This window comes from Thunnus thynnus, chromosome 9 (assembly GCF_963924715.1).
Source record: "Thunnus thynnus chromosome 9, fThuThy2.1, whole genome shotgun sequence".
NCBI classification, from domain to species: domain Eukaryota; kingdom Metazoa; phylum Chordata; class Actinopteri; order Scombriformes; family Scombridae; genus Thunnus; species Thunnus thynnus.
In genome coordinates this window covers 19596022-19623605 of record NC_089525.1, presented here as the reverse complement: position 1 = coordinate 19623605, position 27584 = coordinate 19596022, and the positions used below count along the sequence as shown (strand labels likewise).

Genomic DNA, 27584 nt, shown 5'->3' with positions numbered 1-27584 from the left:
CTATGAATATGATATGAAGGCTTTGTGTGTGTGTGTGTGTCTTGCATCGTGGAGCATGTGTGATGTATGTTTGTGTGCAGGTGTCCTATCGTGTGTGCGTGTGTGCATGAGATAGGGTCTCCCAGGTTTTTCTCTGCAGGTCAGAGATAAAGCTGTCGGTTGGCGCTGGAAACCCACTCACCGTGGCAACAGCTGAGAGATACAAGATTACAGCCAATAGTTTTTCTGGCCCCCAGGTGACAGACAGGATGAGAGAGAGAGAGGGCCAGTGTCTTTAGACTATACTGTAACTTCCTCTCTGATAAGAAAGTATGGATGGCTGGATGAGGAGATGGATAGCAGGGGCGGGAAGTTTACAGAGAAGGAGGGGAAAAAAAAAGGTCAAGAAATTCATGAGGCAGGTGAAGGCAGCAGCGCTCCAAGTCTCACCTACAAATTCCTTGAAAACACGTCATGTTGCCATCAGCATCGTGTGACGTACGTTGTTAAAAAGGAACACTGTGGCTCATGAGGACAAACATTTACTTCAGAGAAGCCAGAAAATTGCAGGCACAAACAAGCCAGTTATGACTAATGGGAAACTCAAAAAGCTGTTTGATATTCACAAAATTATCAGAACTTGAGATGCTAATCAAAGGTTCAAGTCTGACTCATCAGGAATAATAATAAGAATTTGGATGTGTAGTCGGAAGCATTTAAGTCCCCATTAAAGGGGTGTTTTTCCTCGCTGCTGTCGCCAAGTGCATGCTCATGAGGGAATGTTGGGTCTTTGTAAAATAAAGAGTCTAGACCTGTTATGTGAAAAGTGCCCTGAGATAACTTCTGTGATTTGGCTCCATATAAATAAAATTGAACTGAAATGAAAAGTGGAACTCAAGTACAAAGCATTAGTGTTTTGTATTACCGGGGATTCATTCATACTCTTTAATACTTACTATACTGGCCTGAGTGTAAGACAACTCTGATCATAAAATTTACAACAGCTGTTTCTGGATGAGAATTGTCTAAAGATAAGAAAAAAACAAGGTGGGCTAATCCTGTATTTATCATGCATGTGTCCCCATCACATTGGTGATTATCAAATTAACCGGATAAGGTCTGATTAATTAACATATGTTGATCAGTCAGTCAATCAATCAATCCCCCCGCTGAGCTGAATCAGACAGATCCAGATGCGTCTCATCTCGTTATCGATGTAGTTACAAGATTACTGTTTAAACAAGCGCCTCACTAAATTAAATATGTGGCTTTTGCTGTGTGATGTGGGGACACCGCTTGTTTTCCTGTAGCCTATTAAGTCTTATATTATGTTTCATAAAATTATAATAATTTCTTCTGAAATGTCACATTTAAATAAACATAGAATATGGTAAATCAGGTAAATAAAAAATAAATAACACACAGTAAGCATGAAATCACAATTTCTAACCAAATAATGGCTGGTATAGTAAGAGGAATTTTCACTCTCTCCTGTCAAGCAGTAAGTTTTCGGAGTATAGAAAGTTTTTCTCTGACTGTTAACATTTTTCAGACTGTCTTCTTGGGTTTGGCATCTTTTAACATTCAGTGACGGCGTATTTCTTGACTGCTTGATAGATGTTTGATGACTGACACGTTGGTCAGTCCTGGAGCTGGAGTTGTCAAGCGATGGTAGCTCACTGCCTCGCTCCAGTCAAACAGAAGCTTTTTTTTTTTTTTTTTTTACTGCACCAATGCGGTAGTGAATGTGTAAAGACTTTTGAATATCTTCTCCTTGAATCTAATACAACCAGATTAAAAAAATATATTTTTATTCAGGCCAATATGGAGGAGGTAATTGTTCAGCACGTGGATCTTGTGATCAATTCAGGTAGTTGATGACGACTTTTACAATAGCCACACTCATAAAAAATATAGCATTTACTGCGTGAAATAGTATATCTGCTCTTTTTCCCAGAAAGTGAAAGATTTATTTCATAAAGTGCATTGTTTTTTCATGATGTTGGTGGTATGCCTCCGCTGTACAGCAATGAGGTAAAGTCTAATATCATAATCAGAGCTTTAGTGTTTGCTTGTTATATGTAAAACGTAAAGAACGACTGAAACAAATACATATTTAAAAATAAAATGTTCTTACTTGAACAATACAATTTAATTTGAATTGAACATCGCCATCAACAGAAAAAGTACAGCAGAAACCCGCCAATATGAACTTAATTTTTCATTATTACAATGCACTATATGAGGATAGATGCACTGGGTAGGCATCAATAATTGAACATCAGTGTTTTTTGAGCTTGGATGCTTCCATCGGGTGCAATATAAATTTAACCCAGCGGTGGAGCATCTTTTATTGATTCCAGAGGAATCCATGGTTGATGATGGCTGATAGCTGTAGTGGGGCTGGCTGTGGGTTATAGAGGATGAAGGGACAGGGGGCGTTGGGAAGGCACGGATGACTGGACCCAAGACAGACAGACAGGCAGGCAGCAGGACGTCAGCTAGAACAGCTGGAGGAGAAAGGGGAGAGGGATGTGCTCAGTGATCCTGTTTGGTGATTTTAAGAGGATAATACAGGAGAACCCTTGGCTCTGCAGGTAGAGCCCCTTACAAGAGCATTACCCTACAGTGGCACAGCGTCACACATTTCTTCTGCAAGGCTTCACTGATTCTTAGCTGGCTTTGTCAATGGGGCTTAGCGCTGTGCTTAGCGCCAGAATCAGCCTGGCAGACATCCCTGCTTTCGCCATGCTGCTAGAATGTGTATAGGAGATTGTCAGGCCTGACTTGTTGTTCTAAATTGCTTCAGAGCGACTAAAATTCTTTCTCAAATTTCACCTGAGCTGCATTTTCCTCATTTGACTGGAGTAATAGGGGAACATACAGTGGGAATCTTTGCATGCTTAACCACTTTATAAGGGATTTTCCAGCATCAGGCCAAGGATTAAGTGATTTTTTTCACTGATCTACTTTGAATGCCACAGTATCTACTCCAGTCTGTAGTGCTGGTGTCTGTTTGTTTTAAGTATGTGCATCATGTAGCACTTACAAGAGTATAATCAAGTTGTATCCAGCAGTAGCGTTTTTTTTTTTTTTTCTTCGCCTGTGGAATTAATGTTTTCAAGGCTGTATTTCATCTGAGATGACTGCCACTTTGTCATCGAGTCACTTATCTAAAGTTTTAATCAGGGGAGGCATGTTGTTGTGATCCATCCAGCCTCCCTGGTAGTAACCGGGGTCTGAGGAGGTGATGGAAAGCCCAGAACAGAGACTGCTCGTGCTACTGAGGTCCCAAAGGCCCCTCAGTGTGTGCTCTCTTTCTCTCTCTCTCTTTGCTGCAGTTACCATACATCTACCCTAGAGCTCTTGTCAGCTCCTTTTAGGATAGGCACATATTACAAGATGCAAAATGTCACACCAAGTTTGCTATTCCAGACAAATATTTTATATATGTGTGTGTGTGTGTGTGTGTGCTCTAAGAAAGCATCAAAACAGACACCATGAAGTGGGTTGAGTATATTTATGCATGTGTTTTTTGATGCATGAGGGATGCTTAGATTATGGTAAGATGAAATAAAAACCGATCTACTAAAAATTCATGTAGATAGAGTTGTATTGTTTACTTGAAAAGTAAAATTGGTTCTTGAGCTGCTGTTTTGATGCAGAACAGGTTACAGATCCCTCATGAACTGCACAGTTTCTCCCCACTGTGGTAACTGTTCTTCCTTAGCTTTAGTTCCTATAGCAGTATCCCCACCGCGCTGACTTTGTGCTTTGTTAAGCAGCACTAATGGACACATTCTCACGATGTGCCTGTCAACTGTCTGTACTGTCTGTACACGCAAGCACTTACAGAGGCAAATTGGTGTTGCTGATGCTGCTTCAGTTTTAGTGTAAATATGATGCAGCGTCAAAAGTTTAGCCCTACATTGCTCACCTCTCTGCTCTACCAGCTACTAAACCGGGACAAAATAACAGTGGAGAGTTTGCCAAATGGACATGCAGAAAGAGGATTTGCTGTGCAGAAGCCAATAAAAAGAGTGTGAGGGGAAAATCCATTTGAGTAAGTCTGATCTGTATAGATTTTAATCATAAAGGTCAACAGTAAGCAGTGGCAGCGAGAGGCCAGGTCAGAAGCAGGGCAGAGTACTTACAGTACACCACAATGAATACTTAATAAAGTTTACACTGATTCTGAGATTCTTTGTTTTGTCTGGAATAGAGCAGCTGGTTTCAGTGCAGAATTAGACTATTCTCAAATTGGTTAAGTTTTTCTTAGCTCATTGCGGGTAGTAATTTAAAAGGGCTGCAACTAACGATTATTTTCATTACTGATTGATCTGTCGATCATTCTATCGATTAGTAGATTAGTCATTTGGTGTATAAAATATCAGAAAATTGTGAAAAATGTTGATCACTGTTCCCCAAAACCCAAGACATAACTTAAAATGTCTTGTCCCAAACAACAGTGCACAATCCAAAGATATACAGTTTACTATCGGGACTGAAAAAACAGAAACTATTCACATTTAAGAAGCTGGAATTTTAGCATTTTTTCTCAAAAAAAGACTCAAAACTATTATTCGATTATTAAGTAATCGACTAATCAGTTCATCTCCTAATCATTGCAGCTCTAAAGATTATTTTCATTGTTCGTTAATCTTCAGAATGATTTGTTGATTATTTAATCAGTTGTTTGGTCTGAAAAATGCTTCAGATCCAATATGAGATGATGAAAGTGAAGTAAAACCGACAATGGACTCAAGAGTATGACTCAGTGGAGTTAAAACAAAGTTTACTATGTCTGAAGGGCAAAACAAAGTATGTTACTGTGGAGTCAGTCCAAACGGGAGAAGGCAGCTCGGCAGGTCGTGACATCCAAAAAGGCAGGCAAATGGTCATAACAAGCAGGCAGGCAGAAACCAGGATGACTGGACGCAGAAGCACAATAGACAATCTGGCAGAGAACAAAGGAAAAATGACCTTTATATATACTGAGGGAGCTGATAATGAGGCAGGTGAGGATCAGTGCTTGAAGGTGGGGAAACGGCAGGGTCTTAAATAACAGAAAAGAGTACTAGCAGGCAATGGGCAAAAACAACACTTTAGGAATTAGTATAAATGCTCTAACAGGCGTTAAATTGTCTTACTGTAAAGTAAGACAAAGCCTCTCATATGTTCACATATAGGAGGCTGAAACCAGCTATTTTTTTTGCATTTTTGCTTGAAAAACTACTTACATGATTAATCAATCATGAAAATTATTGCAGATTAATTTTCCAGTCTTTTCAGCTGTAGCCTACAGTAGAGATCGTGTCATCCATTCAGGGAAGTCCAACATTTTGAAGATTGTAAATCCTTTAGAGCCACTGGGTGACATCAGTGACAACAGTGACAAAGGCATCTGAGGACATTTTAAACCACTGGATTTAGTGTGTAAACTGTTATAATCTCAATCATAACTGTTAAGATAATATTTTTCTTCTATAGTGAAACTGTGTATAATAAAAAGAGTTTCTTTAGAGACCTGTGGATGTGAAATTAATAGTTACTTCTGCAGAGAACCATTATCTAAGCTAAAGTAATTTCTCTCCATATTTGTTTTTGAGGATTTTTCACTTAATCCTCCTTATGATGTAAAAATACATATCAAAGGAATATGAAATTACTCTTACGTGCCCTCTTGAAGTAGCTCATTTTTGATGGTAAAGAAAATGAGTAAATTTAGACGATCTGAGCCCTACTGTGAGGAATCAGGGCATAAATGCTTCAAAATCACTTGAAAAGCAGCTTTTAAACTGCATCATTTTTTTATGTTGAAATGTATATAAGTATCAGCTACTTTTTTAAAGTTTGCTAACATTCACACTGTTGACCCTTGTCTTATCCTATCTTAAATCTTGATGCTTGTATCTCACACTTTTCGTTAGAGCGCTGAAGTCATGTTATGTCCACTCTGTCCTCTTGTATCTGTGTCTTTGCTGTGGGCGCCGTTCGGAGGCTGCAGAGGCTCTGTGCATTTAGACAGTGCTGCTGCTCTAGTTTTTCCAGTCCAGATCTGTCCAAGTTAATTACGGTACAACTGTCAGAAAGACCACTTTACTGGTCATTTGGGCAGCGACATCAATGCTCTCTGTGTACTGAAAATTTTGAGCTCTCACGCTTCAGTGCCCCGAGTTTTCCTGGGATGCTCCAGTGTCCAGTTTGTGTCTCAATTTGGAAGAAAAAAAGCTACAATTCTTTACGCCGGTTTGTGCGTCTTTTAGAGTTTCATCCTCTCCCTTCCCCCGTCTTTTTTTTCTTCCCTCTTCCATTTAGACATCATCGCAGAGCGCTGTGACCTGAGAGGGGCCAGACATCGGCATTAGACAAACGGGCCTCAGTTTACAGCTTCAGATAGATTTACACCCTGACATTGAGAAGTTAACATACCCTTGGAGAGTTAATCCCTAATGTTGTCCGGGTCAGTAAATAAACGGAAAAAGAAAAGCTAAACTGAAGGAGTTTGCAGAAAAGCTCATTCGTGCTAATTATTTCTCTCCCACCCCTCCCTTGTTAAAAGCTTTCCCACCCTTCCAATCAATCGGCACTTTAGCGAGCAGGAATGGATGGAGGAAGTGCGAGCCTCATTAGCCTGATTGGGCCGATGTGGGAGATGGAAAGAGATGGAGTGAATGAGGGAGTTAAAGAGAAAAGGAGTCAGCTTGATCATCAGCACTTGGCCCATCAGAGCTACTGTCATCAATGCAAGTGCTGTGTTCGAATGTGTCGGTTTGTTTTGCGGAGTTGTGAGTCCTGCTGGGCCAGGAGATGATTCTGTGGTACTTAGTAGGTACCTGGGCTGAATGGGAAGCCATTGGTGGACTTGAGCTTTGTTTATACTTCTGTGTTAAGGGGTTACGTCTGTGGTAGAATTAACAAAACACAAAACTGAGAGGCAAGTTTTTCAGAAGAGTATTTAAGGTCTTTATTCAAATCGCAAGGGTTAAAGACCTGAGTTAATTCTGCGCAGAGTAACTGACATTGTCAGGCGATACGGTCTGATTTATACTTTTAGAATGATATGATACGAACACATCTCCTGATCCCTCCTACATCTCTCATCGATCTTTTCTTATTTATCCCAATAACTCCCCTAAAATATCACTGGTTATAATATTAAAGAGAAGCTCACAGGTTTATTTACTTTGTCTGTTTATGCTTGGCAGACGATTGATTTTGTCTAGTGGCGGGGGCACCCTGCCCGTCACCAACTCCACTTCTGTGTCATGTCAGCTAAACAGTTTCAAAAACAAGAGAGGCTATATGGGATTCAAAATACATGTATAGAGCAATCAAATAAAGAACATATATCTAGTACATTAAGAATACGTGAGTATATATGCACTTATATATACAGAGAGTATATGTGTATTACATCATAAATCTTCAACACATAATCAAAAACAATTGCATTATATTATGATTTTCCACAACACGTCCTACCTATAGTGACTACATGCATAGACTTGAAAGCAATGCCGTAGGTTAAGCTGTAGCTGACATGTGCCTTCTCAAAAATGTAACTACAAGTCAGGCTCTGCAGATACCGTGTGGGGAAAACTGTGATTAATCAGCTCGGGCTGCTTGTGTTTGCTCCTACGAGTTTCTGTTGCCGTTGGAGATTGTTCAGAGTGAAGAAAACATGACTAAATTTGAAAGAAAGATACAGATATATTCTACATTTCAGAAACACACATCTAACAAACCCACTGCAAACCACTTTTTTGTTAAGTATGGTTGAGAGATTAACAGCTTGATCCCTCCAGGCTGGAGCTGATCGCGGCCTCTCTATTCAATGCTTTTGATCCCACCAGACGCACCGCAGTGTGTTTCAGAAGGGTCCCAGAAGTGGCTCTACGTTCTGCTCCGCTAAATATACGCTCCTAGTCTATTTTTGACGGAAACCACGTAAAGCTGCACAGAGCAGATCGAGATGGGCAAGAAGTCAGACACAGGAAAGGCAATTTTAAAAATAAACACCCTGTGCAGACTCCTGATTGTATATCACATCACTACATAAACATTACATTATAACTGGTGGCATCAGGCCAGAAGTCAACCGGTCAGAGGCTCTCAGAGGATATTTGTCATCATGGACGACGAGAAGTTCATATTGAAAGTGGAAAATCACAAGATTTTATGACACCACTGCTGCCATGACTGCCCCGGTTCCTGGCTTCCTCTCCAGGTAGAGGGGCAGCTTTCTTCTCTCTGGTGCTGCCAGAGCAAAACGCTCCACTTCTGAAATGCTCTTGGTGGGGTATGACACTGTGCAGAGGACGGAACAAAACCGCATTGCAGCCAGAACGCGACACAGCCGTGCCCGGTGGGATCCATGCGTACGGGTTCTGTACACGTTTTGCACTCGGCTGTGGACTTGAAAAGTGACAAGTAGTTGTGTGAGGAATGAAAAAAGAGATCTTGAGTAGAAAATTTCTAACCCTGCCTCCTTTCTCACCACGTCACACCTGGCTAATTCCTGTGTAACGTAGGTGTGATCGTCGGATCTCAGAAAGTTACAAAAATTGTTGAATGCAGCAATCTCAAACCTGACATTGGAAGAATTAAGTCAATTTATTTATAGAGCACATTTAAAAACAACAAAAGTGCTTTACAGAGACTTTCATAATACAATTAAATAATTTAAATAAAAAATATTCATATATCAAAGGAATACTTTCTTGCCGCGAGTAAGACAGTACGCTGAATATGAAGCTAGAGCAAGCTGCCAGAGTCGTGGCCTCACTGTGCGGTAGACAGCATCAAGTGGAGACACCAGGAGGTCACAGCACCGAAGTAGCACAGGAAGAATAGTCCAAAACATAACCCCACCCAGTAAGACCTCAACTTGTTGTTTTCACATTTAATTTTTGGTATGGAGTAAACAAACAAGACATAACGTGTTAATTAGTGAGTTTTTTAGGTTCTACATCTAACTGTAGACAAGAACGGGAATAAGTTTGTTTCCCAGAATGTCAAAGTGTTACTTTAATAACTGAACGGACCCAGACACAGTTGTAAAAAGATTGGTCTTGAAACTGGAGAAGACGTGACAGTGACGGGAGCAGCAATGGAAAAATCTGAGGGGTCTGGACATAGAATAGACTGCAGAGGTCAGAGATGTAAGCTGGTGCCAGTCCATGCAGCACTTTAAACACAAAAGAATCTTAAAATCCCACCAGAGCTTCTGGGGTAATATGACTTTCAAAATGGGTGACTAAATGTGACCAGGGTTATTGATATTGTATAAGAGCAGTTCTCTGAGGTTCTGACAACGTGACCAAATGTGCAGACTGTAAAGCAGCCAGCTGTTGGCCTTTTACCTATTTGCTTGTGTAGGGCAGAGTGCAATTTTCTATGCTGCCTCATTTAATGTACTTCTTAGTATAGCTTTAATTGTTCTGCATTCCCAGTTCTTTATAACGATAATAGTGTACCGCCTGCCCTTTTTTCAAATATTGGTTTTAGTGCCAGACAAGTAATCAGCTGAGTATTAAGGCTTTGGCTGTGCATCCAAAGTCCTTGTCTCCTTGGGTTCTCAGGTCGAACACTTGAGCAGCTCCAAAAAAAAAAAAAAAAAAAAAAACCCACTACGGCTACAGACGGCCACCATCACCTGATGAACGACTGTTTTTAATGAGTGTATGAACCTTTGGTGATTGATGTTTTTCATTTAGACTTTTGACATTCTAATTCAACCCTGTTTCACTGAACCAGCTGTGCAAATAATTTCAAACAGAACTGAGACTCACAAGATGCAATAAGAAGAAATTTGATATGGAAATTAAAAGTATACCATGCAGGATTTGTCGGTTGGCGGCTATAAACCCACACGTTCAAAGTTGGGGCCTCCTCCCCGGTTCAGAGAGAAAGAGAGAGAAAATGAAGAGGGCGAACGGTGCTGGTGAGAACAAAGCCGTGAATCAGATAAATAAAACATTGTTTTTCTGATTGTTCTACAGCGGTTACGTTCTAAAGCACAAAATAAACACGCCCACACCTCTGCACAACCCTACGGGAAGGTGCCGCATTGCCGGATTTTGTGTGAATGCAGAGCTTCATCCTGTCAGCTGTGGCCTCTCTGGTGTCAAGCAGACACACAGATCTGCAGCTCTTTATACATCCGTGACACAGAGACACAGAGCAGCAGAGGAGAGAGACAGAGACAGCAATGTAACCTGGTCGCTACGCTACGAGCCCCCGACCTCACACCCTGTGTGCTGTTATTGGCTGGATGCTCACCCACTGCTCAAAGGTTGACACCCAGAAGTGTCTCGAACACAGCAAAATAATAAGAAAATATGAAAATACAGGGAGAGAGCAGAGTCTTTGCAGATAAAATCACCATCGTATGAGTCTATACATTGCTTTTTAGGAAAATCCTGCATAGTATACCTTTAAAAGCACATTGGGGGAAGATTACCTCATTGTAGGCAGTGTTATTTGAATAATAAAATATAATACAGCCTGTCAATAAGCCTCCATTTTCTCTCATCTTTGTAATCATAGCTCAGTGAACAAAATACAAAGGGTGTATCATTGTAACCTTCAAAATGGGCTTTAACTAACCCTGAGTCCTCTTCCCCTCTCTCCACCAGCAAATACATGGGGCCCTCATTGTCTGCTCACATGTCCTCATCACAGACAATGCTTTTGTCACATAATCACGCACACGGACATGCAGAGAGTACAGGGAGTACACACTGCACACACTGCACACAATTACCATCTTGTAATTGCGATCTATCAGGCGTTGTTGTGAAGTGGTGCCCGATACAGGCATGCTGTCAGCCCTGCTGCATTATCAGAGCTTAGGAAATGACAAGACTATTTATAGGAGCTATTTATCCACTTATCCTGTTGTTGCTATTGTCCAAGGGGTGGAACAGGCAGCCCTGGTCAGAGCCGGACTGACAAACAGGTTGATCAGTCAGTGCATCAGTTTGTACAATATATTTAGTGCATCTAGTTGCTTAAAGAGGCTTTCGCAGATCCTCGGCTGAACATAGTGGTTGTTTCAAACATTTTGTACAGTTTCTAATGATGATGCAAAGAGAAGAGAGAATATTATAGCCTCTAATGTACAGTATATTTTTACAGTCACAGATACACCTGACTCGTATAAGCAGGTTTATTGAGCTTTTTCAACGTGTCTTCATATTTTAAATGTTTTGTGAGGCCCCTGGCTGACATACATCTGTTCTCAGCACACGAGCAAGGACGTTTCTTTGGTCAAATCAGTTTTTACACACCACAGTCTGCTGATTAAAAATGAAGAATATTTATCCCTGAAATTACAATTTTGGTGCTTGCTTGCTGATGGGTATCGAGTAAACTGAAAGCAAACTGTGAGTGAATTTGTCTTTCATAAAAAAAATAAATAAATAAAAAAATGTCAAGGACACGATGATGTATTGGGATACAAAGGACACCTCAATCACGGTAACGTCAGGCCGGGAAGAGATTTATTACACCCTTTACTTCTGGTGTCTTCTGCAAGATCAACAGCATGTGATGGGATCGTGGTCTGCACATGCACGAGCGAGACACTTATCTGCGTGTGCATGTGCGTTTTGTTAATCTTTGCACATTATTATGTGGAGGTGAGTGAAGTGAAAGTGCTCCCTTGAGATTTTGCAAATGTTCAAATTTAATGTTTCAGTGTGCTCGCTATCAACAAGGGCTGCACCAACACTGTGTTACTCCGTACTTTCTGACTTCCCTAACCTCTCTGTGGCTCTCATCCCCGAGCCTATTGGTTCTTATTTAAGATGTCAACACAGGTCAAAAATATATACATTAATTAAAAAAGATTTAATTTCCTAAGACAGGTTGTAATTATACACACATCACGGAGGAGCAGGGCTATTAAAATACATCACCACTGGAAAAAGATGTTGATGTATCATTTTTGTTCTTCTACTCTTTTTCAAATAATTGTTGATTGATTTGAGTTGTTTATCACCCTCAGGCGGTTTGAATGATTAACCACACCTGCCCGAAATATTGACCTGATGAAGATCCTACCAGGAGCGAAACATTGTCCATTTCAATTAAGATTAAAATTGTGGTTTCGGAGTAAGTGTGCAGGTGTTACTTCTTTTTCAGTAATTTCCTAAAACAGCTGGGTACTGTAGCTTTTACCAAATGTTACTAAAACAGGAGACAACTGTGCATTTGTTGGGGACTATTTTCAGCTGCGTATGAATACACATTGGGTATTTTTGTGAATATTTACTAGAGATTGACAGATGCAGTTTTGAGGACCATACCAAAACTGATACTTATGGGTTTTAAAAAATTCTGAGAACAATGTATTTATCAATATATATTTTTTTTTTTACCAAAAGGATCCCTTGAGTTTGTTTTTGGGACAAATTTATGTACTCAGAGGTGCATTTAACAGTTAAAAACTAATTTTGGTCAAACCATGTAAGTATTACTAAAAACATATCTTCTACATTTCTTCTCTGCAACTTCTCTCTTTGTTACTTATTGCCTAATATATTCACTGATACAGAAATACTGTATCTGCAATAAGCTAATATTGACTCATATATCAGCCTGGCTGATTTATCAGATCTAATAATTCCAGCAGGACAGTGTATATGAGATTGACCCAAAATAAACTACAGTGTTCGTGTTCATGGTAATGAAGGAACAAGTCACCCAGTACAACACTGTGGCTCATTAATGTGTTTGATCAACATTGGCACTGAGAAATAAGCTATATGAGAATACTTGTTAGAAGGATCAATTAATTGTCGGGTGTTGATGAGATTACTTGATAATATGGAAAAAATAGACATTGACAACTTTATCTTTTAAATGTTTGTTATTTTTCAATTCTTATAAGTTGGAGAACGAGCAATGAAACAGTTTTGCTCTAATTGATAGTCGTGATGTATTTTTTTTTTTTTTAATTTGAATTTTTGTCCATCCTTAAACCAGGCAGTCACCTTTAAACAAATGCAATGTCCAGCAGCACATTGTGTGTGCTGGAGCTCTGGTATAATCACAGTCCACTCTGTGACATTTTCAACTAAGTAATGAATAATTTACTGTGCTCCTGGATTTCATTTATTTATTTTTTTGGCTGCGATGTGTCTGCTTCTGCGGAAGAAAGGCTGAGGGTCGGTACTCCAGAGAAATCACAAGTTGCCATAACTACAAGTGCTGAGGTCTCTGTGTGGTCCAGTGTAGCCTTGGAGAGGTGGGCAGTAAGCCGACCATGAGCGAAGGCTGAGTGCTCTGGAGGAACACATCCAGCAGGATCCCACCGCCCGGAGCACTCCTTACCCAAAGTCGTTTCTCCTCACAGTTTGCTCATGTAGGCAGGAGATGAAACTGCATGCATGATGGTTTATCGTGAGGAAAAAGGGAATTCATCAATTATTCACTTGACTGTAATGTCAGTCTCAGACTGATAATGAGGCAAATAGCACAAAGACTACTTAAGGATATGAATGCTTTTAATTCTCTTCCATTTCAGATGCTCTTTTTCCTAACAGCAAGGTTACAAATACTCCAGTGGTATATAGGCTCATAATTAAGCTAAATTAAAGGATAAAAACGCACACGGATGAGAGATTGAATAGAGGACAATTGCAATTCAGGGGCAATTTTGTTATCTTTTTGTACATGCTTTCAGAGTAGTTATGGCAAAAGTTCTCTTGGAAGATGCTTTTTTTCCCCCTCCTTCTCACTAGAGGCGTCTTGCGGTGGCACCAAAGTGGCTCTCTCCCTGATAGACAGCCTAATTCATACAGTTGGTGTTGCTATAATCCCCCGGAGGCTGCCTTTAGTTTTTTTTCTCTGCCTTGTTTATTCCAGTGATGTCCTCTCCGTCTATTGCTAGAGGAACTCAGACCACTGCTTAATGTTTTGATGCTGTTGCTGGATCACTTCATAGCTTTGAGGTATTTCACTGGTTCTTTGCAGCGGCTGTGTGAGGAGGACAAATCAGTGTTTGTTATCCAGCTTCGTTGGTCCTCTGGGAACACTAGTCCCCTGTCAGTCAGAGGTGTACGGGTGCGCTTGTTTGTCCATGTCTTGTTTATTTGTAGTGGTTCTGTCCACGACTTTTAAAGAGGAAATAGACAACTTTTTTGCTTTAACTTATCATTATGAAGTAAATGTTGACTGCACACTGTACACTAATGACACCATCGGCATTTAGATTGGTTCCCTATGAGCCTCGCTTTCACTACATAATTCTGTCCTCCACCTCCCAGGAAAATAAAGGCTCGATTTATGGCACAAAGGGAGTGCCTCAATCATTGAGCCACCAAAAGAAGAAGAGCATAGTGCTTTTGTTTTTCTGGTAGCTATCGGTTGCTATATCTCATAGTAATTTGTTAGGTGGCCAACCTCTTTCTTTTGTCTTATTGCATATGATAAGTGTGAAATATTGCAGAGTCATATCTGATAACACACTACTTATATCTACTTATGTCTGCGTACGCTATGTTTTAGTTGTATTAAGTATACTACCTGAATAAACGTGTCTTTTGATTTTCTAGAGGGCTTTCGTCCTGTTAGCTCTTTAGAAATCAGTTAGCTAAGCTACCAGCCCCACAACCATAGAATACTGGATCAGTATCCAGTCCAGGTCCAGGCTGATCTGCTTGTTCATATGAAAATCAACGGACAGAAAACACATTATCACCGTGTCTGTTGTGCAGTTTCTTTCATTTTGTAAAAACATAAACATGCTTACCAACTCAGTTCGCTTTTCTCAACACACACTCAAGAATTTCTATCTGCTTTCATGTCTCCATTATAGACTAAATGAATGAACAAACTCGCTTTTTCTCCTCTTTTCTTCTGTTAATCCTCCCTCCACCCTGACGCCAACCCCTGCTGTAGTTACTTGTTTGTGCGAAGCAATAACATAACTCAAACTATATTATTACTATGCAGTGCACATCGTTACAGTAGCTTTTGCCTGTTCCCAAATTCAATATAAAATTGTGACAGTTTCAATTTACCTCTTCAGTGAACATGCTTCTCTCTTTTCTCTTATTTCCAAAGTGGTGGTGATCATTTCTTCACAGAATTAGACTCTGAGGAAAGCGGAAAGCAATCTGGTTGTCTTTGTGACTGCGGCACAAACGATGATACCACTTTGAAACACTAGGGGGGGAAAGTTGAGAAGTCGTGTGTTTCCACTTTAAGATTGAGTTAAAATTCAGACCTGGGTTAGATTTACAGCGAAGGCAGAGAGTAGAGGTAGAGGTTTGTAAATCAGAACATGTCTGGTTCAACCTCAGCAAAGCTTTCTTTGTGTGTGTATTTGAGATATTGATGTTTTGACTGTATGTGTGCAAATGTGTGTGTGTTGTTTGTTTTGATGTACACTTTGCCTTTTTTTTTTGCGCATATTTACATGCATTTGTGTTTGTCTTTCTCTTACTATTTGCCTTCAGTGAATAACACCTGAAATTCAGATGAACATTTTTTATCCGAACCAGCTGTTTGTTTTTACACACATGCTGGTGTGGAAATATATTATGTTGATAGTGTGTAGCTGGGGAATGTATACATGCATTCATAGGAATACATTGACCTTTTCCTAAAGAAGCATATAATGCATGCAAATGCTGGGAGATACATTATTGTGATGCAGCTTTACATCACTCTCAACAGCACAGCGGCCAAGAAAATACTGAGCACGGAGTTTAAAATGTAACAAATATTTCATTGCACATAGCTGAGTTGAGCTCATTTATTAAAAGCGCCTGTAATAGATATATTTAGAGATATTTATATATATGTTTATACAGTATATTTAGAAGAACAATTAATCACATGACGATGTGTAATGTAATAGTGATGAACCTACAGAGAATTAGCTCCCCTCAGCTTTATGTACTTTCATAGCTCATGGTTTCAGCTCATTGTTTAACTGTCCGCCTGCAACTTTACTGTTTTTGTTCACTCTCACTGCTCTCATAGTGTCGTTTTCAGCCACAGCAGGCAGCTGTTTTCAGGGCAGATGCTCTAAAAACTTACTGTACACTACCTGCTCAGCACCGAATGGCAAACAGACAAGTCAGCAACTATCTGGTGAACACAGTGGAGCATTTAGCAGCTGAAGTGTCAGATATTTCCCCCCATAGTAGATACTAGTGAATATTGGGCTTACATTCATTCTGTGGAAAGAAACACAGCTTCAAATTTATGATAATGTTGCTCTGTAACTGCTGGATATGTAAAAAAGCAACTGTTTGCTAAGAAGTTCACCTTATCAACCTAAAAGGTGATGATAGTGTCGTGTTCACAATGTGTTTCCGCTGCCCTGAAGTGGCCAAAAAATTAGTAATTTCAGGTTTGAAGAAATAGAGTCCAAGTATTCAAAAAAAGCACTGAAGTAAAAGGCAAAGCATTGAAACTGGAGCACTTTTCTTTCTTCCTGAGTATTTCATTTTGGATCGATGACGTACTTGTTGGTGTAACTTTAAGTCCTTTTCCACTCAAAAATGTGCTTTTCTTATTGTTACTTCAGTTTGATGTTTGAGCTTCACTGTTCAGAATGATGTATGAGCAGAGTTTGACATTAAAAGGCTGAGTTTAAGGCGTGTATCTATGAGTAAGATTTGTGACATCACAACTAATTTGGACCCAATCATGGTCCAACATGCAACTTACACAAGCGTGATGTGGAAACTTGAAGCCTCACAGAGAAGTAAGAGATATCTTGTGTCGAACTTCTTCTGAAATTAAAAATATTCATAGATTCTGGATTTATTTAATGAGGTAGAAGGAGAAGATGTCATTTTAAGAATTTTTAACTAGTTAACTGATTTTTTTAATGATTATTATTCCTAGCAGGATATTTTTATGTCTTAAAACATGACTGAAGGGGATCTTTAATGGAAGCATATCTGAAAAATCCACATTGATCCCATTTGTTGCAGTAAAAGAACACAATTCAGACCCAACACACATGTAATGGAGTCTCTGAATGTACATCTTTTTGTTGGGTTTAATATGAGTCTGAATAATTAAGCTGGAGGGCTTGACGCTAGATAACGGACTGCAACAGTGAAAGGCCTTCATAATGACTGTTGAGAACTCAAGGCATTGTCGTTAAGAGCGCAGACATGGAGATACAGCTGCAACACATTTACAGTACGCCTTTGCACACATGCATAATCACGGATCATCTTTATCTCACAGACAGCACACACTGTATAACAAACCATGTCTATCTACATACAGTATATTTCTTTCTGACGCTCTACTTCACAAACACCCATCACACGCAGTTACTCTAAGATGGACACTTATACACTCCCCCGTTCGTTATATTGATCCATGCTTACACAAGCATTAGCACTCACTTAGAATGAGAGACATGTCTTCGGACAAACACAGGAGCACACAGCATAAATACATCCATACACACACACACACACACACACACACACACGTTGTTTCTCATGTGTCTTGAAACACACAGACTTCTCGGGATAGAAAAACACTGAACATGCGTCCGCTGTGAGCTTGCACATTCTTCCAAACTGAACCGGAGCGTATAGCCGTGATGTATTCATCCAGTGTGTGCGATTTAACGAGGTCCACTCCATCTTGTCATAAATCATATTAATAATGTGAGATTCCCATCGATTTTTATTTTTTTTAAGCCATTCCAGTACATTATTTGATATATCCAGCCTTTGTTTCTGATTTAATGAACCTCACATAGACACACACCCACGCACACACACACACACACACACACAAAGAAGTCATGAAACTGCCTTTCTTTTGAGAAGTCTTTATTCATCTGTGTAGAAAAAGAGACGACAGACCAATAAATGGAATAGCATTTTGCACCCATTTTTATGTTTATACATAGTGTTTTCATTATCACATCCAAAGGTGACATTTTAAAGGAAACGGATTTCTACACAGAATGAAAGGAAGCTTCAGTGCTCTTAAAAAACACAAACAAAAACAGACGTAAAAAAACTTAAAACCCACACTGGAGCTCTTCAAATATTACTGGTATACAGTAACACAGGTTGGAAAAGAGAAAGAGAGCTACTGAAAGTAAGAATGGGTTTCAACACTTACAGGCTCTATCTAAATCACCCCCTCGTCTTCCCCTCTACACCCTCACTCTTTATTTTTCTTTCCCTACCCTCTCCTCTTCCTTTTATAATCTCTGGCTGTTTGTTGGCGTTCTGTGGGTTTTCCTTTGAAGTTCCTCCTCCTTTAAAGTATATTAGTGGAGTCAGTGAGATGCAGTTGGAAAGCATGTCCCCTCTTGCTGTTTGTGTGTGTGTGTGTGTGTGTGTGTGTGTGTGTGTGTGTCTTACTGCACAGTGTAGTGGTCCGGCTCTGATCCCCTGTTAACAGAGCTGTGTCTTTCCTGAACTGAGACCTTCGAAGCTAAAGGGCAGGCCCTGAGTCAACTAATGCACTTTAACACACAGGATAGGGCTGGAGGCATTATGACAATATTTACCTTTGATGACATAAATGTATCTAAGATCAGACACTTTGCCATAAGTTTATATGAATAGAAGCAATGACCTTATCTTTGATTGTATAGAGCCATTGTGAGTAATGTTACAAGTCAATTAGCAGGACTGATTTATTATAATATTGGAATTTTATATAATTTTATTTTGAGCTGCAATGATTAGTTGATTAATCAATTAGTTAATTGATTAGTTGTTACATTAATTGTCAAGTATTTTGATTATTGATTGATCATTTGGAGACATTTTTTAAGAAAAAAAGTCCAAATTCTCTGATTCCAGCTTCGCAAATGTGAATATTTTCTGGTTTCTTTCGTATTTGATGATAGACAACTGAATATTTTGGGGTTGTGGTCTGTTGGTCGGGACAAAACAATAATGAAAAAGAAAAGCTAGGACAGCTGTCCAAATTTACTTTTTTCACTGGCAATTGTGATAATAATTGTAATTGCCAGTACACACGCCAAAAAAGGGCATCTTGCCCGAAACGTCTGTGTGGCAATTAAAAAAGTAAATTTGGAGTGCTGTCCTAGCTTTTCTTTTTCATTATTGACTACTTTAAGGATCCAGCACCCAGTTTTCATTATATTATTGTAAATTGAGCGCATTGTATCATATTTTTAGGACAAAACAAGACATTTGAGGATAGTGATTGACAGTTTTCACCATTTTCTGACATTTTATCAACCAAACAACTAATCAATTGAGGAAATAATGGATAGTTGCAGCAATTAGATGAAGTGTTCTAATTCGTCAGGTGTTTAATTCGCTGGTTTAGTCAAATTACCTGTTAGGTACTTTTATCCCTACAGTTCATCACTTGATTTTCCAGAAGTTGCACTATATCACAGTATAGAATTGCATACAATGATGGGGATATTTTATCATTTTACATTTTATTCATATCACCCACTCCTAGGATTGTATTATGTCGCTTTAAATACAACTAAAAACAGTTACAACTACTAATTTTTTCATGAAGTTGAAAAGATGTATTACAGATAATAAGACCACAGCAGTTCCGACTTCCACCAAAAGTATTAGCTGATAAACCTGGTTTTCAATTAAATAGGTTTAACCAGCGTCCTGAAGATAATGGGGTTACTATTATAAGATGCATGATTAGGTTTCTTTCACTTAATTTGCTGAGGTAATTTAATAATGAGACCAGACCACAATAGTAATTGGGTACATGCAGTATTCTTGGTTATTTTGTAATTTTTTTTAATTCAGGGAGGGAGAGCGAGCCTTTCTTCTCCAGCCAGTCATTTGTCTTGTAGTCTTAGAAATCGTTTTTCTTCGATTGTCTTGCCACGCTTGTCTTCCTTGTATTAGCCTAATAACGTTTAGAAAATCATGATCTGCGGCATGTAAATGGGATTATATTTTAATGAAGATGCATAATAAGGTGGAGAGTACCAAAAAATAGTAATGTAATGAGTCAACATTTGACTTTAATGATCACAGGCAGCTGAAAACACCAATTCTTGAAGGAAGTGTGCAGTGAACTATCACTCTGTTTTTGGGTAGAATTAGAGTGCAGTAGTGGATACACTGTGGGTAAAACTTGAGCCATTTTTTTGGATGATGATGTCACATTATTCCAGTTATCACCCCTCTTTTTTACCCCGCCCACACCCTCCTCGATCCCCCATCCTTTTTCCTTTTGTCTGCTTTTTTAGCTCCTGCCGCTGCATTTTTCACACGCCCTTTTTTCACTTATCTTCTTTTCTTCTCTCCTTTTCTGTCCAAGCTCTCTGCCTCAAGCCAACACACCTCACTCAATGTCTCCATCCCCAAAACAGAGCACCCCTCTCTCTCTCTCCCCTTGTCTTCTTTTATGTTTTCTCTCTCCATCCATCTATCCATCACCCCCCACTCTCTCGCTCTCTCTCTCCCTCTCATTAGTCTCCCCATGCTGTGGTTTGTGTCTCCCGTCTCTGTCAGAACTGTTATCACTGCTGTCAGCTCCCTTGGCGAGAACAAAGTCGTCCTCTGCTCACGGCACCACAAAAGACACGAGAGAAATAAAAGGAAAGAGCCTCAGCTAAAAAAAAAAATAAAAAAAAGAGAGGCGGAAAGGAGGAAAAATTAAAAAGGAGGGGAGTAAACCAGAGGAAGGGAGGGGGGCCTAGGAACACATCTTTTCATGTCAACCATGATGCATTGTCATCTGTGAGTTATAACAACCATTGATTTCTCCCTCTGTCATCCCTTTATCTATACAGCACAGAGCGTACAGTTGGTAGGAAGATATGAGAGCTATCTCTATACACATCAAGTGCCTTTTCCTCATATTATAAATATATCTCCTGCTAAATCAGCTAAGCCTAGTATATCAACCTTAAAATAAGTTACTGTGTATTATTATGAGCTGAGAAGAACAGTAGGTTTGAAAGACACTGAGATATCCAAAAGAGAAAACGTAACCATTTATAACTATAAGTAGCGCAGAAAGAAGGGTCTACTGTATTATGTAATATACAGTAGTAGATATTATAGTAGGACTGTTACTTCTGTCACTCAATAGCAATGTCCAATCAACATAGCTGAAATCAGTCTTTTCTACTTAGCAAACCAATCAAAGTTGAACCAGCAGAGGCACAGAGGGTACTTTGGAAACCAAGGACAAAATGGCCACTGGCCAAGGGGTCGTCATCATAGAAATGGCACCTGGCATTCGTGGCTCAGGGAGTATGTCCCTGTATCATCACGTGTAGGCATAATCTATGTCGGGGATGCCACCCTCTCTGTAGCCACGGTTGGTACCATAAGTGACATGATGGTGGCTGGTTTGGCTGAGGATGGTGCCATTGAGGCTGCCAGCTCCGTGGTTGCTCCGGTAGGTCCCGTTGGCTTGGGAGGAAGAGGAGGAAGAGGGGAAAATGGTGTGGATGTAGGTGACATCCTCCAGCTTAGGCTGCAGGGGCTGATGGGCCATAGCTGTCATCTGAAACCCTGCAGGGGGGGCCCTGATCTCTAAGATGGAAGTGTCTTTCTTGGTGCCCGACTCTACATAGTCATCATAATGTTTTCCACCACGGCCCCTGCTATATGAGCCTGTGTCTCCTGACATGTAACCTGCTCTTTGTCCATACCAGCAGAAGATGCCAAAGATTAACAGCAGGCTTACCAATGCTGTGGCACCCCCTATGATCCCAGCCAATGGCAAGGCTGTTAGCTCTGAGTCCTGTCCCTCCTTATCTGACCCCTCCCCTCCGGAGTTTACCAAAGCTTCTCCAGTCTCTATCTGAGCACAGGCCGGGGACGAGTCTTTATTGTCCATGTCAATGCTGCCAACTCGAGATGACCCCATGCTTGACCCCCCAAAGGAAGGCTCCTGTCGTAGTGGCAGCAGGCAGATGAGGTAATGGGAGCGTGGTGTGAGCTGGGTAAGGATGTACTGCCTCCTCTCTCCAGGTACAAGAGTCTCTGTTATGGAACCAAGAGCTGCACTGCTACCCAACCTCAGCCATGACAGGCGGAATGAGGGTGCCGGCTGTGGACACAACCAGCTGACCAGCACACTGTCCGAAGAGAGAGGTTTTACAGTCAGGTCCAGGGCCTCTCCAGATACCTGTCCCCCTTCACCTGGAGGCAGAGGCATTACCAGGCCTGGCCGCTTGGCTCTTAGGGTGAAGAGGGAACCTTGTGTGGGAACCAACAGAGAGGTGGTGGTGGTGCTGCCATGGGGAACTGAAGCCACTGCATGGCCCCCTGCAACACCATCCTCTCCTCCATCTTTATCTGGTGGGTTCACCCCCATGCCAGTACTTGGACCAGCAGGGGGGCCTTCGCACTGCTCCATCAGGGAGGTTAGGTCTCTGAGGATCTGGCCTCTCACAGCCTCGGGCCCCTGACAGGACAGACCCCTGACTGTCACTGCAGCCCCTCGGCCGTGTAGCCAGGCGTGGAGCCAGCGAAGGTTGCAGCCGCAGTACCAGGGGTTTCCTCTCAGCAGCAGCAACTCCAGGCTTTCTGTGTCCTTCAGAAGTCCTCGAGGGAGACTGGTCAGATTGTTGCCTGACAAGTCCAGCCTCTGTAGCCGCCGCATCCCATCTAGGGCCCCTCTTGGTATGTGGGTCATTCCGTTGTCCTGCAAATGGAGCCGCACAAGGTGAGCTGAAGGCAGGTTGACTGGCGGGGACTGCAAGGCATTCCTGACCAGTGACAGCTCAGTTAGGTTAGAAAGACGGGAAAAGGTGTCGTCTGCAATGCGTGTGTTGGCCAGCAGGTTCCCATCCAAGACCAAGCGCCGCAAAGAGGATAGCCCACGGAAGGCATGAGTCGGGATGGTGCTGATTCTATTGTCGTCTAGTCGCAATTCTTCCAAGGATGCTGGCAAGCCCGCAGGGATGCTTGACAGATGGTTCCGAGACAGAAACAGCAGTCGAAGCCGTGGAGTCCCAGAAAAAGCTCGCTCCTGGATGCTAACTGTGGATATAGAGTTATCATCCAAGTGTAAACGTTCTAATAATGGTAACTTGGCCAGAGCTGATCGCGGTAACGTTCGTATATTATTATCCTGCAAGTGGAGCTCCCGTAATGAAGGCGGGAGGTGTATAGGGAATTCATCCAGTTGGTTGGCGTACAGGTAAATCACTCGTATGGAAGTGCTGCGTTCCAGTGACGGAGGCAGCCCGGCATTACTCAGCCGGTTGCTCTGCAAGTAGAGGATGGCAGCCGTTAATGGAAGTGGAGGAATTATACTGAGGCCACGGTCGTTGCAGTAGACAAAACCCTCATCACAGCGGCACACTAAGGGACAAACAATGCCCTCATCTCCCTCGCCCGTCTCCATGGCAATTGCCGCTGCCGCCAGTTCCAGCACCTCAGCCAATAAGGTGAGGCACAGGAGGAGCAGAAAGAGCCAATCACGGAGCTCAGCAAGACTCTCAGCTGCCATGTTGGTGCACAGCTCCTGATTGAAAGAGAGGAAATGGGAAACTGGGTTAAAACAAGTACAAAAGCTGCAACGAACTGAATCTGAAATCAAAGGAGGAGTGAATCATTACATTCAAAAGAGAAAAAAGTGTTGTTGGCAAAAAAGAGAGACATTTTAGATAAATATGGTCCAAGGCAAACCACACATTTAACCTCTTTCTCTAAAATTATTTGACAGAGGGGCTGTTTTTTCTACCTGCTGTTAAAAGTAAAGTTTTTTCCTTATTACTTTAGTGTAGAAGATTTGAGGATTGAATAATCAGAAGCACTTTAGAGAAGCTGTCCAGCATTATATGGGTCAGAGCGACCAAGCAGAAGACAAATGGACGTTTAGAGGCAGAGAGAGTGATGAGGGGTGGAGTGAGTGGGCGAGGAAGATTACAAGAATCACAGAAAGCAAAAGGATGACAGAGATGGAGAAAATTGGACAGTGACAGTTGCAGGGAGGAAAAATAAGGGAGGAAGATTTTTTTTCCGGGAGATTAACTGAAATGGAGTGAGTGACATGAAACTAAAATGGAGGAGAGATTGGGGAGAAGGAAATCCGATTAATTGCTCACAGTGCCGTTGATAGCTTTGAAGACAACAGAAGTAGTGAACTTGTTATGACTGCACTATACTGTATCTTACTCTCCACTGAAATTATAAAGAGTATACATGTGAATGGAGTTCTAGAAATGCAGGATTTCACTGGTTCCTGACTATATTCAGAAACACAACACATCTGTTTGAGGTTATGACCAACGCATACGCAGAGAAATGCGCACACAAATAAATAAACACAGCAAACACAAAGCATTCACGTACAGAACAGAGTCTCGGTACAAGCTGACATGTATAATGCATGTTTTGTCTTGGTTGTTATTGTTCGTGAAATTTCTATAAATTATTCAAGAAAGCGTCCTGAAATCCCCAGAAATGTTTTAGCGCAATGTTTTACAGAGAAGCATTTTTCTGCAACATTAATACGTTCCTCAGTCGATGTTTTATGACTTGTCTCCTAGAGAATCCCTGACACTGACATCAATAACATAAATTTACAATTCAGATAAAATTATCTCTGTTCACTCACATTCACAGCGCACTATTTATAGAATATGAATAATATACAGTGGTGAAAGTTGTGGAGATTACATTGTGGCACACTCTTGTTTGAACCCTTTCTTTTGGGTTGCCTGAGGCTGGAAAATTTGCCCTGACATGAAATGCCTGACATGATTTGACAGCACATTTGATAAACAAATCTTCTAAAGGCAAGTATTTTTTTTTTTTCCTCCCTTCTGTGCACGCATGGATGTCTATGTGTGTGTGTATTCGTATGTGAACACAGTGCTAGATGCAAAATTGCCCCTTGGCTGCAGTCAAAATCCATGCAAAGCAAACAAGAGATGGCAACAATAGAAGAGATGTGGGGGGTGGTGGTGGTGAGGAGACAGATGGAGAGTTGGACAGTCAGTCAGAGGAGGAGAGGAGGAGAGGGGAAATGAGTTCCTGGCAGTGAAGACTCAAGTCAGTATCAGCTGAGTTTACTGCAAAAAAAGAAGAATGGTACCAAAGAATGGTTGGTTGTTGTTTTTACTTTTAGATAGGTGTAAAAATAGCAACATTTGTGTACCTGCACATGCTTGCGTGTGCATCTGGGATCTGTATCAGCAACAACCAGCCCCTGTCTAAGCTCGACACAGGCAGTTTGATATGCAGGGGGGAAAAAAGAGCGTGTGCCATGCAATCCAACATGGACCCAGACTTTTTTCTATTCCGATTCGTATTTTTAGCCAAATTTCCGAGCATCACTGGCATTTGAGAGACAGAAACAGTAAGGGAGAGGAACACATGGACACAGAAAGGAGTGTCAAGGTAGAAGCTGAGACCATATTGGGAATGCTCTATGAATATCAACTAGCATATGCTTCGGTGCCACACTATCCCCGCTTCCCTTTCATAAATATGCTCTTGGCACAAACCTGCATGTGTGTTTTTGCCTACATGCCAAGGTTTCCTATCGACACATCCTCTTAATGATCCTTAGATATTTTTTTTTTCTTCTTCCTTCCCTGGCTCGTTCTCTCACTCTCTCCAACTGTCGCTCTCTCTTACGCCGCTCTCCTATCTCTACATCTTTATCTTTCACGCTATCCACCTCTCCCGTCCGCCCACCACCACCACCTCCTCCCCTTCATAATCTTTCATTATATCCACTCTTAGGTTTGTTTACAGAAGTGTCTGTGCAGTCATCCTCCTCCTCTCCTCTCCTGTCTCTGTCTCTTTCTAATCCTCTTTTATCGTTTCCTCTTCAGTCGTCCGTTGATTCCTACACACTGAGATTGGATCAATCAGCTCTGGTTCAGTCCTCCTGCCCAGACCTCCTCTCTCCTCTCCTGTCCTCTCCTCCTTGGCGACTTAGTTTCTCTTTTTCATTTAGACACAGACCCCCTACTTCTCCAACCCCCACCCCCCTTTCTCTTTCTCACTCCCTCTCAGCCTCAGTTTTCTCGCCTCCGCATTCGCCTTCCTCTCCCTTTGTGGTGTTTTTTTTCCCCTAACATTTCAATCATGCTCTGAAATAAAGCCTTTGTTGGAGTACAGAGCCAGTGTGTGTTTGTGTGTTGTTTTTTTTTCTATCATGTAGCTGAAAGCAAGATGTTGGTGTGGTGTGCATGCGTGTGCATGTGTGAGGGTGTGTAAAAAGTCTGATCGACCCGGGGTGTGATTGCAGAGGGCTCGCTAACCTGCTTGGTCTCTGTGCCTTTCACGTCTGCCGCAGCTTTGTTTTCCTTGTATCAAGGATTTGTGGAGAGGCGTATTAGTGTGTCTATAGGTGTGATTTGAGGACGTCGCTGTGGATTCTCTGTGTTAGTGCAGTTTCCCAGTCTTCTTTAGGTCGTTCAGAAGTGTAGCCTCGTTCCTTGGGGCCGTTGAATCTTCCTCAGCTTGGGTGAATGATGATACGGATGATGATAGCCTGTACTCCAGGGCCCCACAAGTAGCAACACCAGCATGGCTCAAAGCCGCCTCGGCACCCACATTTGTGTGTTGTGCACGTGTCCTAGTGCCAAGCGCTCTCTCTCTCTCTCTCTCTCTCTCTTTCACTGTCTCTCTCTCTGTCTCTGGGTAAGGGGCTTTTAAGCCTGCCAACTCAAGTCATCTTCAACCAGCATCCAGAGGCCTAACTTGAAACAACCCCTCCACACCCAAATGCTACAGTTGGGCAAACAGTCAGAAGATGGTTAAGGGCTCAAGGTTCCTTCTTCGAAGTCAAAAGCAATCCTGGATACTCTTGCAATCAGTGGGTCATGCAAAAATAGTGCAGTGCTGTGCTACGCTTGGTTTCAATAGCCAGGTTGTGGTTTTAATTAATGAGCAGCGCAAAGAGAAATAGCTCGGAAACATCCAAGAGTGTCCTTATGGAAATTTGATGTTATTATAGGTTGTATTATAACAATTAGTACAACATAAATTCACAGTTCAGTGATGTAAGGAGTACATTTTGAGACTGTGATGGACAGGTTGGCTGCATGCAGAGTACAGGCTGTGAGAGCAGAGCTGCGGTCCAGCTTCTTTCCTCTCAGTTACCACCTCACTCTCCACTGTTAAATGTTTGATCACTTCCTTTTCAGTTCATGTAGATCATCTTCAGAGGCAGCAGAGCCAGATGACTGTGTGCTGTATGTAGCCCGCTCCAAGCAGCGCTGTGATGGCCAGTCACGTGGCTCAGTGTGAAAAGGTTTCCCAAAGGTTGGTAGAAATGGACTGCTGGCTGGATTCCCAAAGATGCACTTCACTGGGATTTGCTTCAGCAGGACAGCAGGTGGAGTGGTAGCGAGCACCAACCTGAAAAGACAAATACAGTGTTAGAGTTTTTTTTTATATGGAGATATAATAAATCAGGCTGACTGTAAACAGTTGTTCTTTCTAAAGTGGCCTTTTGTTAAATATCAGAAATCAAAACAAAGTGCACAAAAAGAAAGACTAAAGGTCATGATATAGTAAACAATGCATTCTATGATTTTTTTTGTATGTTGTCCAGTAAAAGTAATGGATTGGTTATTGGAATCAATGTATGAAGTGGAAAAGTATTCTTGATTATATCAAACCGCAGGCTCTCAGGAAATGGATTTATTCCATTGA

The 27584-nt window shown here is 41.3% G+C and overlaps 2 protein-coding genes across 9 annotated transcripts in view; one reads left to right on the top strand and one right to left on the bottom strand.

The window, feature by feature from the left end:
* macrod1 (mono-ADP ribosylhydrolase 1) overlaps positions 1–27584 on the top strand; it is a 127989-nt gene that overhangs the window by 7024 nt on the left and 93381 nt on the right. The gene's annotated exons all lie outside the window — the stretch shown is intronic.
* flrt1b (fibronectin leucine rich transmembrane protein 1b) overlaps positions 20875–27584 on the bottom strand; it is a 33741-nt gene continuing 27031 nt past the window's right edge. For 2 of the 3 annotated variants that reach the window (XM_067599481.1, XM_067599479.1), the window contains exon 2: positions 20875–27287. In XM_067599481.1, the coding sequence (XP_067455582.1) occupies positions 21223–23418 (2196 nt within the window). In that variant the 5' untranslated portion in view covers positions 23419–27287 and the 3' untranslated portion in view covers positions 20875–21222. The remainder of the gene's footprint in view (positions 27288–27584) is intronic. The other variant, XM_067599480.1, reaches the window with a different exon arrangement.